The following is a 16,772-nucleotide window of genomic DNA, read 5'->3' as shown; positions in this document are numbered from 1 at the left end:
ATTTTTAGAGTTTAAAAATTATAATTACCGGTGAAAATGGATTTTCGGGCCATTCTAAAAATTTTCGACACCAAAATTACATCTTATGACAAAGTTTGGAAGTGTGTCTTACTTTGATTGTTTAAGGTTGCAACCTTATGCAAATATCATCCACTTAAAAATTTACCTTTGGAACTTTTTCAACTCAAGGCTAAGTATTGTTTTATAAGTATTTTGAAGTTAAATCAAAAGTTAGAGGAAGAGTGTTATAGGTTAGATATGGTGATATCCAAAATTACCCACATAAGGAAAACACATGTTATATGTTAGAGAAGAGAGTTTCCTATAGAGAGAAACATCGCTATGGTGCCGACTCTTGCAGATTGAGAGACTTATTTATTATAGAGAAGCGGTTCCCATGAAGATTTTGAGTGGTTTTCTTTTTTAATTAGAGAAAATCTTAAGTGCTACAAAGTTTTCTTCCTAGACAATGGTCTACATATGGAATAAAGATGAGATATAGGTAGTGGTGTCATTTGGGAGAGCAACAATAAAAAAGTTTGTTCGACTGAGTTTTATTGTTAGAGAGGTAACTCAATGTTCCAAAATATTTGATACAACTTTCATTGGTATAGCAGATTTCCATTTGTCGTGCCCATGGATGTAGGCCTTTTGAGGTGAACCATGTAAATCTTTGTATTCTTGTGGCCGGTGTTTCATGCTTTAATTCTCATACTGCTAAAAATCAACCCATCTAGTTTAGAGCTTCCGCGCGCAACATCATATTGTTAATCTGTTATGGGTAATTTGACAAATTTCAGATAAAACAAAGCATTTAACAAAAAATTCCTCTTATATACTCAAGGTTTTATTTTGCTTCTTTGTATATAATTTCAAGTAATGGGCAAGACTCAACCAAGCCCACTCAGACTCGGCTGAGTACTTTGGCTTCAGCCTATGAGCAAGGTGCGTTACTGGCAAGTTACGTGTACAAGTCACCAAGCGCAAACAAATACTAACAAACAAAAAAAAAAATGTAGAAAAATATAAAAGATAAGACAATACTTCTTTAGAAGAATTTTGTTAGCTTTTAAAAACATTTGGGAGCTTTCATAGTTTTCACTTTTGTTTAAATTTTTTTAACATATTCAAGGTGTAAATCCATTTTTCAATAATCCATCTTTTATAACATTTTTTCATCATATTTATTATCGTAATGATTCTAATAATTATTTTCATTTTTAGCAAAAATTTTGTACGGACCATATGAGGGGTGGGTGGTCTATTACCATTTGGTGTCTCATTTATCCAATATTACGGGCAACCCCCTCCACCCCCAAGGCATTTTTTTTCTTAAGTTGCTCCTGAAAACGATGGACAGGGGGCTATTTTTAAGGTAAATACTCTTTGTTGTCCGGTGTTTTAGATATGGGACGACTATCTAGAACCACAAAACCCTAATTTTTTTTTTCTTGTTTTTCAATTGCTGATGATACATTTTTCTTGATAAGAACCTGAAATCAAATTTTAATTTATTTGCATTAAATGACTCACAAATTAAAATTGTTTACACCGCTTTATCTTCAATTCGATGCAACCACACATATTCTCATTAGGGGTCCTCCATACGAGAATAATTTCTTCAATTCCTTGGGTAGCTTTGCATATGAATTATGCGAGTCTTACGTGTGCTCCGACTGATGTAGCAATCCGTGAAATAGCCCCATGTTGTTTTTATGGCCAAAAAACACGCTGTGAGGGTGCCGGTGGTGCTCGTAATATTGGGCAAATGAGACACCAGTAATAGACCCCGATATGGTATGTACATAATTTGATCTAATTTTTATTATTTTTAAAATAAATTTATTAAGCTTTTTTTTTTTCTTTTTTTTCATTTCTTTTTATGGTGTACTAACTCACGAATTACCTAGATTTGGGTGAGTTACTTGGCTTGGCCAAGTGCTGAGTACCTTGAATGAGTGGATTTTTTGTACACTATTTCAATATGACTTGATAAGGTAATATCTAAAAATTTATTGTCATGAAAAAAAGGATGCAGCATCTACAAGGCTTAGACTTTATGAAAAAAGAAAAAAAAACAAAACAAAAGTAATGCCTCATCTCAAAACCTCATCCAAAAAATACTATGGTTATGAGAAATCTCTACAATGGCTCTATGTCAACCATCCATTATGATATTTGTGGCTCAAAAAGATTACAAATCTTATAGAATTGTGAACAATTGAAAAGAGATGGTCTAGATAATGCGTCACAAGATAGAAGACTTTTTATGACTTGAAATCTTAATTTTCTTCACAAATATAATGTTCGAGATTATTAATTTAAAAATTTTGATGTGAGGTTGTACTCTTCCTTTTTTTCATAAGGCCAAGAGTTATTTTAACTTTTTCGTAAAATAAAATAAAATCTCATATGTATTGGAAAATAATTTATATTGACATTGGAGAATGACCTAGAGCCTTGATGGAAATACTGTCGAACCGTGGTGAGGTCTCTAACTCTATTAAAAATAACAATAATAATAATAATAATAATAGAAGGTGCGGCCCAAATCCCCCCGGATTCCTGCGCTCGGTAGGGGACCTCTCCTCGCTTCCTCACCCAAAGATTTTTAAGAATTAACCAAAGTGTCCAATTTGTTATGGATTAATGTGGAAATTAACTTTTCAAAACACGCTCTCTCTCTCTCTCTCTCACATTGATTCCTCCGTCTCTCTTTAATTTTCTCACATTCAATCAAATTTTGTAAGTTTCCAAGTACCAAGAACCTCTGTAACTTTTGATGACTCCAAAGCTCAAGCTAGCCCCATAACTATCAAGGGTTCTCAGACAATATTCCTTAGTTCCACTTACAACTCCTATCAACCAGAAAATCTCTGTAATTTCACCATGAAACCTGAAATACCTGAAGTAGAAGAAGAAGGCGAAGGAATAGGAGCATCAAGACCCCACAGAAATCCACAGTTTTCGAACTATGACAATGTGCAGGTAGAAATTCCTGAGAATAAGAAAGCACAGAGGTACCCAATATCACTAACTGCTTTAGAGATTCTAAAATCATACAGTAGTTTGACAAAACCCCTTTGCAATAGCACTGAAATTAAAGAGGTTACAAAACTCAAGAACCCAACTCTAAGAGGGAGAAGGCTCTCCACACAGGAAGTAATTAGGATAGCGGGGGAACAATACCTCTACAGTGGTAAAAACCTCTCTCTTCAATTCAATCCCCATCTATCGAACATCAACAATGAAGACATCAATAACATAGAGCTAATCCACTTGCTGTTATCCTCAGCTGAAAAGATCGAACACAAGCAATTTGATAGAGCAAAGAGCCTTCTCATGGTCTGCGATTTCGAGTCCTCACCAGTTGGAAACCCAGTTCAGAGACTAGTCCTCTATTTCACCGATGCCCTTTGGGAGATTTTAGAGAGAGAAACGGGGGTAAAATCTCAGAACCCGACTATCACACAAGAGAATGAAGATGAAGAGAGTATATCAATGGGTTTTCACCCTGCTGCAATGGTATTTTTCCAGGTAGTCCCTTTTGTGAAAGTCCTTCAATTCACAGCAATTCAAGCTATGCTTGATGCAATGGCCTCTTCAACAAGAATTCATTTGATTGACCTTAAGGTGAGAACAGGGATGCACTGGACCGTGCTAATGCAGAGCCTTGCAGCAAGGCTTGATCACCCTGTTGAGCTTCTAAAAATAACCATGGTGGGAAATTCCAGAACGCGGATGGAAGAAGCAGGTAACCGGCTTCTCGGGTTCGCACAAACTCTTAAACTTCCCTTCGTATTCAATCTGGTTGTTGTCTCTGACATGGGAAAAGAGATACGAGAGAAATTGCCAATGGAAGATGGAGAATGGGTTGCTGTTTATGCACCTATAGTGCTAAGCAGCATGCTAGTTAAGCCCCACTATTTGGAGAATCTTGTCAAAGTTATCAGCAGCTTGCGTCCCGATATAATGGTAATCACAGAGGTGGAAGGGAAGCACAATTCTCCATCATTCGTGAAGAGATTCACTGAGGTTTTGTTCTATAACGGTGCTTATTGCGATTCTCTGGATGCCTTCTTCGACTCCGATGATGTGAATCGATTGGTGATAGAGAGAGTGTGCATGGGTACAGGGATTCGAAGCATGGTGGGGAGAGAGGGAGGAGAAAGAAAAATCAGGCATGTTGGGGTTGATGTGTGGAAGCTATTTTTAAAGAGGTTGGGTTTTGAAGAGGTTGAGCTTAGCCAAGATGCCTTGTATCAGGCAAGTCTTATAGTGAAGAATCATAGGCATGCTGATTCTTGCACATTGGAAATGAATGGAAAGGCTTTGACAGTTGGGTGGAAGGGCACACCATTGCACTCTGTTTCTGCTTGGAGGTGCCTTTAGGAAGGGTCCTTGTGCTCTCTCTCGGCTCGCTCTCATGAGATTAGGCCTCATTGTTACTGAACTTAAGGAAACACACCTGATATTATTTCTGCAGAATGTTGTAAACTTGCTATCAATTTTAAAACAGCAACGGGGGCAAAAAATCGTTTCCAGCTTCATATGATTGGAAGATGTGTTTCTTACTTATTGTCATTCACTGTGACCAAACAGATTTTCATTTTACTCTGTAACAATTGCCATGTATGTCTCTGTGTTGCAATAATTCCAATGGCAACTTTGTTTTCTGTCCATTTAAGAAATTTACATTCCGAGAACATAGTTTGGGGTCTTGAAAATTTCATTAGTCTTGAATATTCACTGACATCTGATAAAAGCCTAGGATATATGGTTGCTATAGGGATTTAAATCAATAATAATAAAATACAATTACCCATTTCCAAAATCAGCTTTAATTTCCTTTTTTATATTCATAGTATACTTAAACTTTGTATCAGAATATGAGGAAGTACTGTCTATATGTAACCTTGAAAACCAGATTACACATCTTTGAACCAAGGCCTTGATATCTGGTCCATACGTTCGAGGTTGGCAAGAGCATCGACACTCTATTTCCTTCTGTCTGTGACATTCTATTACTATGTATTGCGCATCACCATGGCCACCATCTCCTAGCGGAGCTTATCTATGAATTTGGCACCTCTTGGTTACACGAACTAATCAATTTGTGTAATTGGGCGCGAGGCTAAGTGGTCAAGACGGAGGGGTATCACACAACAAGACGACTTGAGTTCCATTTCTGTCAATGTACTGCCAAGAAAAGAAAAATTATAACCACTAATGTACTATCAAGAATTTTTTGATTTAATGACAAAATTGTTCGCCCAAACACAAAGGAACAGTGGCACTCGTGGTCTCCAATGATACCTCCACCCTAAGCAACTTGTACTTTCTTTGAATAGTGGTACTCATGGTACCTCCACCCTAAGCAACCTGTATTTTGTTTGGAAGCACCAAGCTGCACAGCTGGCAAAGGGCGGGGCCAGCCCTAGCCCTAGCCCTAGCCCTAGCCCTATCCCTATCCCTATCCCGGCCTTAATGCCCATGGGGCCGGCGCTGGCCTAATGAAAGCTCGGCCGGGCCAAATAAATAGAAGCATGTGAGTGGGAGTGGAGATTTCTAAATTATCAGACTCTTGAGGTCTGTTTGATTTCCCTTCAAATTGCAATTTAGTCTCATTTGGAAAAGCCACACCCTCATTTTTGCTGATCATCCATTGGTTCTCCAAATATTCATCGTTTTTGTCACTAAAACTCCACAGAACATCAACAAAATCTAGACCATCTGTTTTGTTGCTGCAAATCACTCTGGATGGTGAAAATCAAGGTTAGGCATTCCGTGCTTCTCTAGTTCTCCTCTCTGTCTCCATAATCCCATTATCCTTGTCTTTTTCCACATTCTCTCTGTCGTCCTCCCATGCACTCTCTCTCAATCCCTCTAACCCTATCTCTTTCCCCCTCTCTCTCACTAGGTCACAACATTATCTCTCTTAGAAGAAAGAAGACGAACTAAAGGCTCTACTACAAGGTATTTTGATCTTCAACGAGAGAGGAGGAGGAGAAGAAGAAAAAGAATAACATAGTTTACAATTCATATATATATATATATATATATATATATATATATATGGAAGATACTACAAAACGGTTCAAAATTCATTGTGACAAATCGGAATGACTATAAATTTGGAGTGTGTATTCATAAAAAATAGGCGAATCTACAAAAAATATTTTACATGAAAAAAATAAACCAAAATACCCTTGAAAGTTTTGATGGTATTTTGGTCAATTTTGTTTTGCTATTTTTTTTTATATATTTTTATTAGGTGCACCTCACTAAGATATATACAAGTTCCAAATTTCAGGTCATTCCGACTTGTAGAAAAAAAAATGAAAAATGAAATACTACCGGACAATCATGACCATGCGATGAACTTTGAACGGTGATGAGGGTAGGCGAAATCACTGTTCATTTTTACCTATAGGCTTTGGGAAGACATTTTCTATATGCCTATAGGCGAAAAATGAACAGTGATTTCACATACCCGCATCATCGTTCAAAGTTCATCGCACGGTCATGATTGTCCAGTAGTATTCCATTTTTCATTTTTTTCTACAATTCGGAATGACCTAAAATTTGGAGCGTATGTACATCTTAGTGAGATGCACCAAATAAAAATATATAAAAAAAATAATTCATGAAAAAAATAACAAAGATAAACCCAAATATTTTTGGGGTTATTTTGGTCAATTTTTTTAATGTAAAATATATTTTTGATATTTTTTGTAGATTCGTCCATTTTTTAAGAACACATGCTCCAAACTCTCTCTCTCTCACTCTTTATATATATATATATATATATATATATATATATATATATATATATATATATATATATATATAGTTCTGTTTTGTCAAGAATCTTATCAGGAAATTTATCAGCAAAAGCTATAGATGTATCTATTGGGATAATAGTACCATGGTGTATCATATGTCCTAAAAACCTGATATTGGTTTTGAAAAGTGTAATCTTTTTGGCAGAAACAACTAAGCCTGCCTGGCTTACAGCATGGATAAATGTATTGATATGTTTTATGTGTTGATCAATAGATTCAGAAAATATTAAGACATCATCACAATTATGTTAGTGATTTCTATCCTAATCTTGCTTTGGATTCTAAACCCTTATATGATAGACTCAAGAAGAATCCTCCTCCTTGGTCTGACATCCATACTCAAGCAATAAAGGTAATAAAGAGTAAGGTCAAAACCCTTGAGTGCCTTTCTCTTCCTCATCCCACTGCTTTCAAAATAATTGAATGTGATGCATCGGATAAAGGACTTGGTGGAATATTAAAACAACAAATTGATTCCAAAGAACAATTATTACGTTACACATCCAAGGCTTGGAATTCCACTCAATTAAACTATTCTATGGTTAAAAAAGAATTACTAGTCATAGTCCATTGTGTTACAAAATTTCAAAGCGATGTTATTTTTTGAAATTCTGATGGTGCATTCTTTAACCCGAAAGGCATTACATTCCATTCGTATTGTCCAAAGGGTACATTGAATGCAGTCTTGTATTTATCTTGTTCCTGGATCTGGATTTGCCAGTATCCGGATTTCATATCGAATTTTGAAAATATACAAGCTTGAGCAACTCTGTCTAATAAATCTTTTTTATTTGGAATTGGATATCTTATCCATTTTAAAACTTTATTTAGTGGTTTATAATTGATAACCAGTCTAGGAACTCCTCTTTCTTTTTCAGCATTTTTATTCACATAAAAAGCTGCACAACTCCAAGGTGAAGATCTTGGTCGTATGAGCTTTCTCTGTAGGAGTTCTGCTATTTCTTTTCTACACATTTCTAATAAAACAGTATTCATCTGTATTGGCCTAGCTTTAGTAGGGATTTGGCTTTCATTAAAGTTTGATTCATATGGTAGGTTGATACTATGTTTTTTCCTATCCCAAAAAGCATTAGGATGTTCGCTACATATTGATGTTTCTATTTGCTTTTGTATTGATTGAATTTTTTGTTGTGTTGAAGGCATTTGTATTTGCTCTTCAATTACTTTATATTTAACTTCTTGTTTAAGTGTACACAGGAATTTTTCTTTGTCTTGTAATTGGCTTTTGACATTGTTTAGCTCTTTTAATTTTGGTTTATGTATGAAATTGAAATGTATTGGAATATTTTGAATTGTTGATGAAATTCCTGTTTCATCAATAGTTATAGGATAGAGCAATGTTAGGAATGGAACTCCTAAGATTACTGATTGGCTTAATCCTTTAACCATAATAAATGGTGTATCAATACATTGATGGTTATTACATACAGAGGCGTTGGATAATTTATATTTGATAAATAATCTACTGCCATCTGCTGTATTTAGTATTTGAGTAGTCTTATCAAAATATTTTGAAGGTACAAGTCCTTCATTTAAACAATTGAGATCAACTCCTGAATCTATAAAGGCTGATGTTTCAAAACTATAATTTTTGGCAACAATGATTTTAACTTGGACAAACCATTTTTGTACAACTATTTTATTGATCAAATTGACAGAAGGAATTGGTATTGATGGTACTTCTGAGGATTCAATAGTGTCTATTGGATCTCTAGTTTCTATTGGATTATCTGTGATCAAGTCATTGAATTCTATTTCGTCTGTCTCAGAATCTTGTTGAGACATTTGTTGTAATTCTAGTATTTGAATTCTTCCTTTCAATTGTACTATTTCGGTTTTTATTTCTTTAATCTCTCTTTTGAGTTCTGAGATTGTAGGTTCTTTTTGAGACGCATGTTGATCACTTACTCTTTTAATAATAGCAGAGAAATTATATTCATCTGGATTTTTGATAATCGGTGATTTTGATTTATTTTTGGTAATATTAATAAATTGAGTAATGATAGCTCTTTTTTCATCAGGATCAGTTATTTTATCGATAATATCTAGTATAAAATTATCTTCCTGAGTGAGTGTATGAACATTATGCTGAGGTAATGGACAACTACAGTCTTCTGATGATTCTGTAGTAGTTTCAATATCAGAACTATCTGAACTTATAAGATCAATGTCATTACTATCTATTTCTTCTGTATAAGATTCACTAGAAGTAGAGGAGGAGGAATCATAGGATAATATATTCATTAATTTTGATTTGGTTGTATCATCCAGATTTAATGAGTCTATTTTCTTTTTTAATTTACATTGGTGTTTATAATGTCCTATTTTACCACACTTATAGCATACTGGGAGTTTTTTCCTTTTCTTTGTATTTGGGGAAAATTTATTAATTAATTTTCTCTTGGTTTTTTTATAATAGTCTTTATCCTTATTTTTCTTTTTGGTTTTAATATATTTTTCTTTTTTGTATTTTTTCTTCTTCTTTTTTACGTAATCAGGCATATTTTTTCTATCTAAGTAATAGCCAAATTACTCACAGAAATCTCCAAGTTCTTTTTTCTTTGTGAGCTTTTGTTTATCTATTTGTCTTTTTAATTTCATATCAGTGCATAAGGCTAAGCCTTCTGCACATATTTCTGCGGAGAGTTCTCCGAGTGTATATGATGAATATACTATTATTCCATTATGTTTTTTGCGAAGTCTTTCCTTGACTTTTTCTGCAAATAGATATGGAAGACCAGCTATGAATTTTTCCTTCCAATGGTCTAGCTGGCAATCTTCACGTATTAAAAGTCTTGAGAAAAATACATCCTTATACCATTTATAATGAGATAAAGTAGGACAGCGTAAGTTAGAGAGCAGATCCTCTGATCTTGCTGCTAGTAATGAAGTACTGCCTACAAAATGTAGAGTGATTGTATATATCAGGGTATTAACAGCATCACTTTCTGTATATATAACTTCTTGATTTTGTTCATTTCTTCCAATCCATTGTCTAGTATTGTTTAAAATCCTTTGTTTGGTATCATCATCCACATAAAAATCCCACCATCCTCTTAACCATCCTGTGAATCCATTTACTATTGCTTTGGCAACTTCTTGATCATGGTTGCCTGCCATTTTATTTGCAGAGGCATACATGGTCATATGTCTCATGACATCTAATATTTTTAATTCGGATAGTCCATCAATTTGCCAATTAACTATTGACCTTCCTAAATAGGATACAGCCTGTTGTATTGAATCTTCTTCCATTTGAATGTCAACAGGAGTAGGTCTCTTATGATATGGTAAGGCTGTTATGGGTTTCCAATATTTGCCATAAGCTATTTTATTGATGGTGTCCATTAGAGGTGTTGTATCCATAAATGTTTTTTCCTGATTTTGGATTGTATCTTCTATTATGGGTTCTTCCTCTGTGAGCATCATTGTTTCATGCTCAGGTATGATGGCTTTACCCTTGTCAGATGACTCCGGTATTTGGGAAGTGATGGTTGGTGGAGGAATATTGATTTGAGATGAAGGTACTCCTTTCAAATCTAATTGGGATAGTTTGGAGATTAATTGATCCATAAGGGATTTATTATTTTTTCCAATGTGGAATTTATTCTTATTTAACTCAGGAGGTGGTTTGAATAATACTGATTTAGGAATGGGAAATATCGTAGGTACTTCCTTGGATACTATTCTCTCTATTCTTTCAGTTTGCTTTCCAAGTGATTGTAGATATAGATTTGTATAATTATTCTGTTCTACAATATGTGGTATGTATTCTTGTTTTTTATTTATTTCTTTGGGTATGGCTTTATATGGGGTAGCCACTATATCATAGAAGGATGAGGAATGTACAGGCTCATTCTTTTTAGGAATGCCTGTTTTAAGTATAATACTTTTCTCAGGTGGATGTGTACTAGCTGTTGTAGTGCCATCAGTACTTATATATGTCTTTTCTTCTATTGTTTGAATTTTTTCAAATGAAGGAATAGGAATATTTTTCTCTAAACATAGATCTCTTAGCCAGTGAAAGAATCCTATATTTAATCTTTCTTTATGTAGAAATTTATTATATTTTTTATGTAGTAATTCCAAAAGTCTAGGTGGTTGAAATCTTTTCAAATACCATTCTCGGATATTTTTATTTTCTTCTGATAAATAATCTTTTTTAATAAAAGCTTTATTTATTTTTCTTTGTTTCCTTTCTAGCTTGGCGGCTAGATAGGCTGCTATATATTCTTCTGAATATTGGGTAGTATCATTATCCTCAAGTTGTAATGTACAAACTTGGAAGTCCTGTAATTCTTCTATACTGGGTTCAGTATTAGAAGTTGTGGGATGAGAATTTGTTGTATATGTTGGAATTACAATATTATCTCTAGTTCTATGTGTTCCTTGAAATTGTATATTGGAATTGGAGGAAGACGGATGACTATGACTAGGAGGAGGAGGTAATATAATAACATTTGGGTTGTGAGAAGTTGATTTCCTACTTGGTATGTTCTGTTTACTATTTCTCTTCCTATTAATGTCAATATCATCTTGTATTTGTAAATTTGTATTTCGAAATTGTATTTCTACATTTCCATCAGTATGTTCTATGATATGATTGGGAATATGTTGTTGAGGAATTTCTTGTGGTTGATTGGCATTTTGTAATGCCCATGATTGAGGTAAAATTATATCTGACCATTTTATGGTTTTTGGAACTATCATATTAGATTTTTCTATATTTGTTTGAAACAAAATTGTTTGATCCTTTTGGTCAAGTTTTAAGGTGTTGGGACTTAATGTATTCATGACCTTATAATATATTCTATAGACTATAGCAAGATTTTGTGAACCATGGACCATATTAAATCCATGTGTCTTTAGATTTATTGTTAATATGTCTAAGATATTTGGATCATTTAAAGAAACAGAAAAATTGGGAAAACAGTTAAAATAAATTGGCCCGCTACAGAGGCTGGATTCAACCATGTCTAGTAGAGAGTCAGTGAATATATTGTGTCTTGTATCTCTTAGGCATACAAGCACAGAAGTGTTCAGCCCTGGTCGGGTCAAAGGTTTTACGGCTATTTGAATGAGGCCAATGTGTAAATATTTGTAATTATGTTCTCTATGTTTTTCTATTACTTTCTTCGAGAGTAGGTGAAAGTCTTCTTGATTTTGCGTGACTGATAGACTTTCTTCTACAGTCTTGATGGCATAACCCATCTTAAGTTTAAATGATCCTTTATTATAAACATCATGAATTGGTACCTTAGGAATATTCTAGTTTTGAATATTTTCTTCAATATCATTTATAATAATTTGTTCTTTATTCTTAACTCTAAGTTTTGAAGATGAAGGTACAGTTTTACTAGTAAGATTCTTTATGAGATTTGCCATCCGTAGGTTGCGGATAATGACAATCTGGACATTCAGTGGCCTTAGCTTTTTTCCCTAAGCGGCTCTCCTGGCCTTGGCGGTACTTTTCGCATCGGCGTTCACTTGTCTCTTGTCTTAACTCTCGGACCAACTTTCTTGGTGGTCAATCTCACTGGGTTTCTTATAGTAAAATGTATCTTTATCTTAACCTATGGAGTGGAAAGAACAGTTTTACAAATTCTACAGTTATAACTGTTTGCACAGTTCCACTGTGGAATAGTTCTACTGTTGTAATTTGTTTGACAGTGTATCAATGTATGGCTCTGATACCACTTTGCGCCAGGATCTACAACACTGTCTTCTAATTAGTTTTATCTTTATTTTTGGATTTATTTTCAGGTTTCAGGACTATTGCGGATAACAATGATCAAGATGATCAGGGTTATAACAAATATGTAAACAGCAAGCTGTTATATTGGATTAATGATTGTAAAATTCTGTAATAATTTAGACAGAATAATATGATTCCTATTAAAGGAACTATTGAGATATCAAGTACGATCCACTGAGCGTAACTAGTGTTTCCTATTTTAATATTGAACAAAATTTTAAACTGCATACCAGGCAGGTATAGATAAAATCACACTAGCATCTTATTAATATCCACATCTGTTTACAGAAAATATTACAGGGAAATATTACAGAGAAATATTGCAGGGAAATATAAAAATAAAGCAAAGAGGGATAATAACAGAGAAGAGTAAAGAAAGTAAGAGACTTACTGGGTACATACACAGTAACTGGAAAAGAGTTTCCAGTGGTGAGGACAGTAAGAAGGCAAGTTATTGATATTGCAATCACACATAATTAAGAGTGAGATGAGAGAGAACCTGATTCAGCTATGAGGGCAATGATAGCTGCAAATAGGGACTGTGAGGAGGAACTGTTGCAGAGGTTCGACTAATGATTGGGTTTCAGGGATGCAGAGTAGGTAAAGGTTCAAGGTCTAATGGTCTGGTTTAAGTGCAGAGGATTAGTTGAGGCTTAGGTTTAAAAGGCAGGTTGCAAAGGTGGACTGCATAGGTCAGAAGGCTTCAGAGGTTGAAGGCGGTTTAGAAGTTTTAGGAGGCTTCAGTGGTTTCAAAGAAACTCAGAGTTTCAGGTAACAGGGTTTCCAGTAATAGGTTCAAGAAGACTCAAGGACTTAGGGGAGACTCAGAGGCTTCAAGGAGACTTAAGGACTTCAGGGTCTTCAGGGAAAACTCAGAGGCTTCAGGGACTTCTAGGGTTTGGATAGGAGAAGAGGAGAGGAGAGAAGTTTTTGGCTCTGCTGAAGACGAGGGAAGAGCTTCCTTCTTATAAGGATCGAAAGGAATCTCTTCGGCCAACTGGCAACCATTATTGGAAGAGGACAAAGGGAAAAGATGCCTTTGTCGGCAGATGAAGACAAGAGAGGGTGGAACAGCTGTCATGCATTATCAGAGAGATAAGAGAGGGTGGAACAGCTGGCAACCGTCACCAGAAGAGGACAGAAGGGGGAAATAGTGTCGGCATGATGCAACAGAGAGGAGAGAGAAAGCTGTCGGTGGAAAACGACAAGGGGGAGAGAGAGGTGCTAGTGGACAAGCATAGGAAGATGCTTTTTGTGCAAAATAAAAAATAAAAAAGTATCTATGTACAGCGGCTCTTTTGGCCCTATTACAATTGTTTGCTGTTGGTGGTGGGACCCTTGTTTGTCCCATATGCTGTCTTACTATTGTCGTTATTGCTTCTGGACGGTGATGATGATTATTCATGGTCTCTGGATCATCTTCTTCTGGATCTGTTTCTTCTGGATCTGTTTCTTCTGGATCCTCCTGGCTGAGTTGGAGGTACCTATTGGTGTGCAGTGGAGAGGACTGAACTGTTTCTTCGGAAGATGTGGGTTTTCTTCCTGCTTCAGCAAAGATCTCTTTCATTTGTTTTTCCAGTTCTTCCTTGGAAGCATGTGGGTTGGTTTGAAGCATATTTCTCAAGTAGGTAGGAAAATCGAATGAAGTGTTTGGAGTATTTGGGTTTTCCTGGTATATATACAAGCTTGAGCAACTCTGTCTAATAAATCTTTTTTATTTGGAATTGGATATCTTATCCATTTTAAAACTTTATTTAGTGGTTTATAATTGATAACCAGTCTAGGAACTCCTCTTTCTTTTTCAGCATTTTTATTCACATAAAAAGCTGCACAACTCCAAGGTGAAGAACTTGGTCGTATGAGCTTTCTCTGTAGGAGTTCTGCTATTTCTTTTCTACACATTTCTAATAAAACAGTATTCATTTCTATCCTAATCTTGCTTTGGATTCTAAACCCTTATATGATAGACTCAAGAAGAATCCTCCTCCTTGGTCTGACATCCATACTCAAGCAATAAAGGTAATAAAGAGTAAGGTCAAAACCTTTGAATGCCTTTCTCTTCCTCATCCCACTGCTTTCAAAATAATTGAATGTGATGCATCGGATAAAGGACTTGGTGGAATATTAAAACAACAAATTGATTCCAAAGAACAATTATTACGTTACACATCCAAGGCTTGGAATTCCACTCAATTAAACTATTCTATGGTTAAAAAAGAATTACTAGCCATAGTCCATTGTGTTACAAAATTTCAAAGCGATGTTTTAAATCAACATTTTCTTATACGAACAGATTGCAAAGCCGCCAAAGATATTCTGCAAAAAGATGTTAAAAATTTGATTTCCAAACAAATATTTGCCCGCTGGCAGGCTATTCTATCTGCCTTTGACTTTTCAATTGAACATCTTCCCGGGTCTTCCAATTCTTTACCCAATTTTCTGACCCGTGAATTTTTGCAGGGGAGGCAACACTGACGCCAACGACGAATCACCACTTTCACTTACACTTCAATTATTCCAAGATAATTTATCTGATAAGGATCTTTCATCCTTAAATATGGGCTCCCGAGGCAATACTCGCAGGGGAAAACAACCCATGCATTCTATAGTTCCATATGAAGGGGAACCTTCACCCCTGAATATTCGCTCACCATCCCAATCACCAATTCATCAAATTACATACCCAGAAGCTCGAACTTCAATCCCTACATTCTCACCAGCCCAGTCCAAATCCACTCTTCCTACCAATATTCCCAGATCAGAATATATCGAAAGAGCCTTTTTAATGGACATTACCATTGATGAACATCAGGTTCACATGGATCCAAGCAAGCTTGCACCATTATATCTTTTAAATCATCTTAATCCTATTAATGGGGTTAAGACCCGAGAGTATTACGAAGCTATTCTAATGGAAACAGGGTCCATCTCTGTTGTCCACTACTTTCAACAGAATACCCGAATCATAGCCTATTCAAAAGTACAGATCAAAAAGCTTCTTCCCTATACGGAGTGGGGTTCTAATCCCGCACAAGGAAAGAAATTATAAAATCCTGAATTTTCTTATAAATATTTCAAATATGCTGAGTATATAGAAGCTTGGCACAAATTTTTCTATTATCAAAACCCTAATAATACTCATAGCTGGTATTTACAGTTCCGGCTACCAATTTTTTAAAGGTTCCCCACTTGGTTTCAAAACTGGTATTTTGTGTGGGGATCAACTGCTATGATTTTACCTCCTGCTTTTAAGGAGTTGCAGGAGCAATTTATACAATACAATAATATCAATAATTCGGTTGACACTCACCTTTACTTTATGGCCTTATACCAAATCCCTTGGATTATGAAATGGGATTATACCATATTACCCAATACTTCCAATGATTATACATACATCCCACGATTGGGAAAAACCATCTCTGTAAAATGGTGGGATATCTTTCAAATGGATCTCACCAAGGCCACTCCAAAAAGAATACCATCCAAAGCACCTATATACCAGGAAAACCCAAATACTCCAAACACTTCATTCAATTTTCCTACCTACTTGAGAAATATGCTTCAAACCAACCCACATGCTTCCAAGGAAGAACTGGAAAAACAAATGAAAGAGATCTTTGCTGAAGCAGGAAGAAAACCCACATCTTCCGAAGAAACAGTTCAGTCCTCTCTACTGCACACCAATAGGTACCTCCAACTCAGCCAGGAGGATCCAGAAGAAACAGATCCAGAAGAAGATGATCCAGATGAATTCAGCCAGAGACCATGAATAATCATCATCACCGTCCAGAAGCAATAACGACAATAGTAAGACAGCATATGGGACAAACAAGGGTCCCACCACCAACAGCAAACAATTGTAATAGGGCCAAAAGAGCCGTTGTACATATATACTTTTTTATTTTTTATTTTGCACAAAAAGCATCTTCCTATGCTTGTCCACTAGCACCTCTCTCTCCCCCTTGTCGTTTTCCACCGACAGCTTTCTCTCTCCTCTCTGTTGCATCATGCCGACACTATTTCCCCCTTCTGTCCTCTTCTGGTGACGGTTGCCAACTGTTCCACCCTCTCGTATCTCTCTGATAATGCATGACAGCGGTTCCACCCTCTCTTGTCTTCATCTGCCGACAAAGGCATCTTTTCCCTTT

General features: G+C 35.6%; 1 protein-coding gene across 1 annotated transcript; it reads left to right on the top strand.

Moving 5' to 3' along the window:
• The first annotated feature begins 1,852 nt into the window (after window positions 1-1,852).
• Window positions 1,853-4,682, top strand: LOC18438701 (scarecrow-like protein 18). Its single transcript, XM_088870971.1, has one exon. It carries the CDS (start codon window positions 2,890-2,892, stop codon window positions 4,390-4,392), a length of 1,503 nt encoding a protein of 500 aa, XP_088727097.1. The 5' UTR covers window positions 1,853-2,889; the 3' UTR covers window positions 4,393-4,682.
• Window positions 4,683-16,772: the final 12,090 nt, after the last annotated feature.

The sequence above is a fragment of the Amborella trichopoda genome, chromosome 6 (assembly GCF_054954075.1).
Source record: "Amborella trichopoda isolate Santa Cruz 75 chromosome 6, AtrichopodaSantaCruz75HAP2 v2.0, whole genome shotgun sequence".
Taxonomy (NCBI): Eukaryota; Viridiplantae; Streptophyta; class Magnoliopsida; order Amborellales; family Amborellaceae; genus Amborella; species Amborella trichopoda.
The sequence above is the reverse complement of the archived record's forward strand: the minus strand, read 5'-3'. Positions and strand labels throughout refer to the sequence as shown.

What these genes read in the sequence shown, in the direction of transcription:
- LOC18438701 (XM_088870971.1), top strand. Translation starts at nt 2,890, where the DNA reads ATGAAACCTGAAATACCTGAAGTAGAAGAAGAAGGCGAAGGAATAGGA.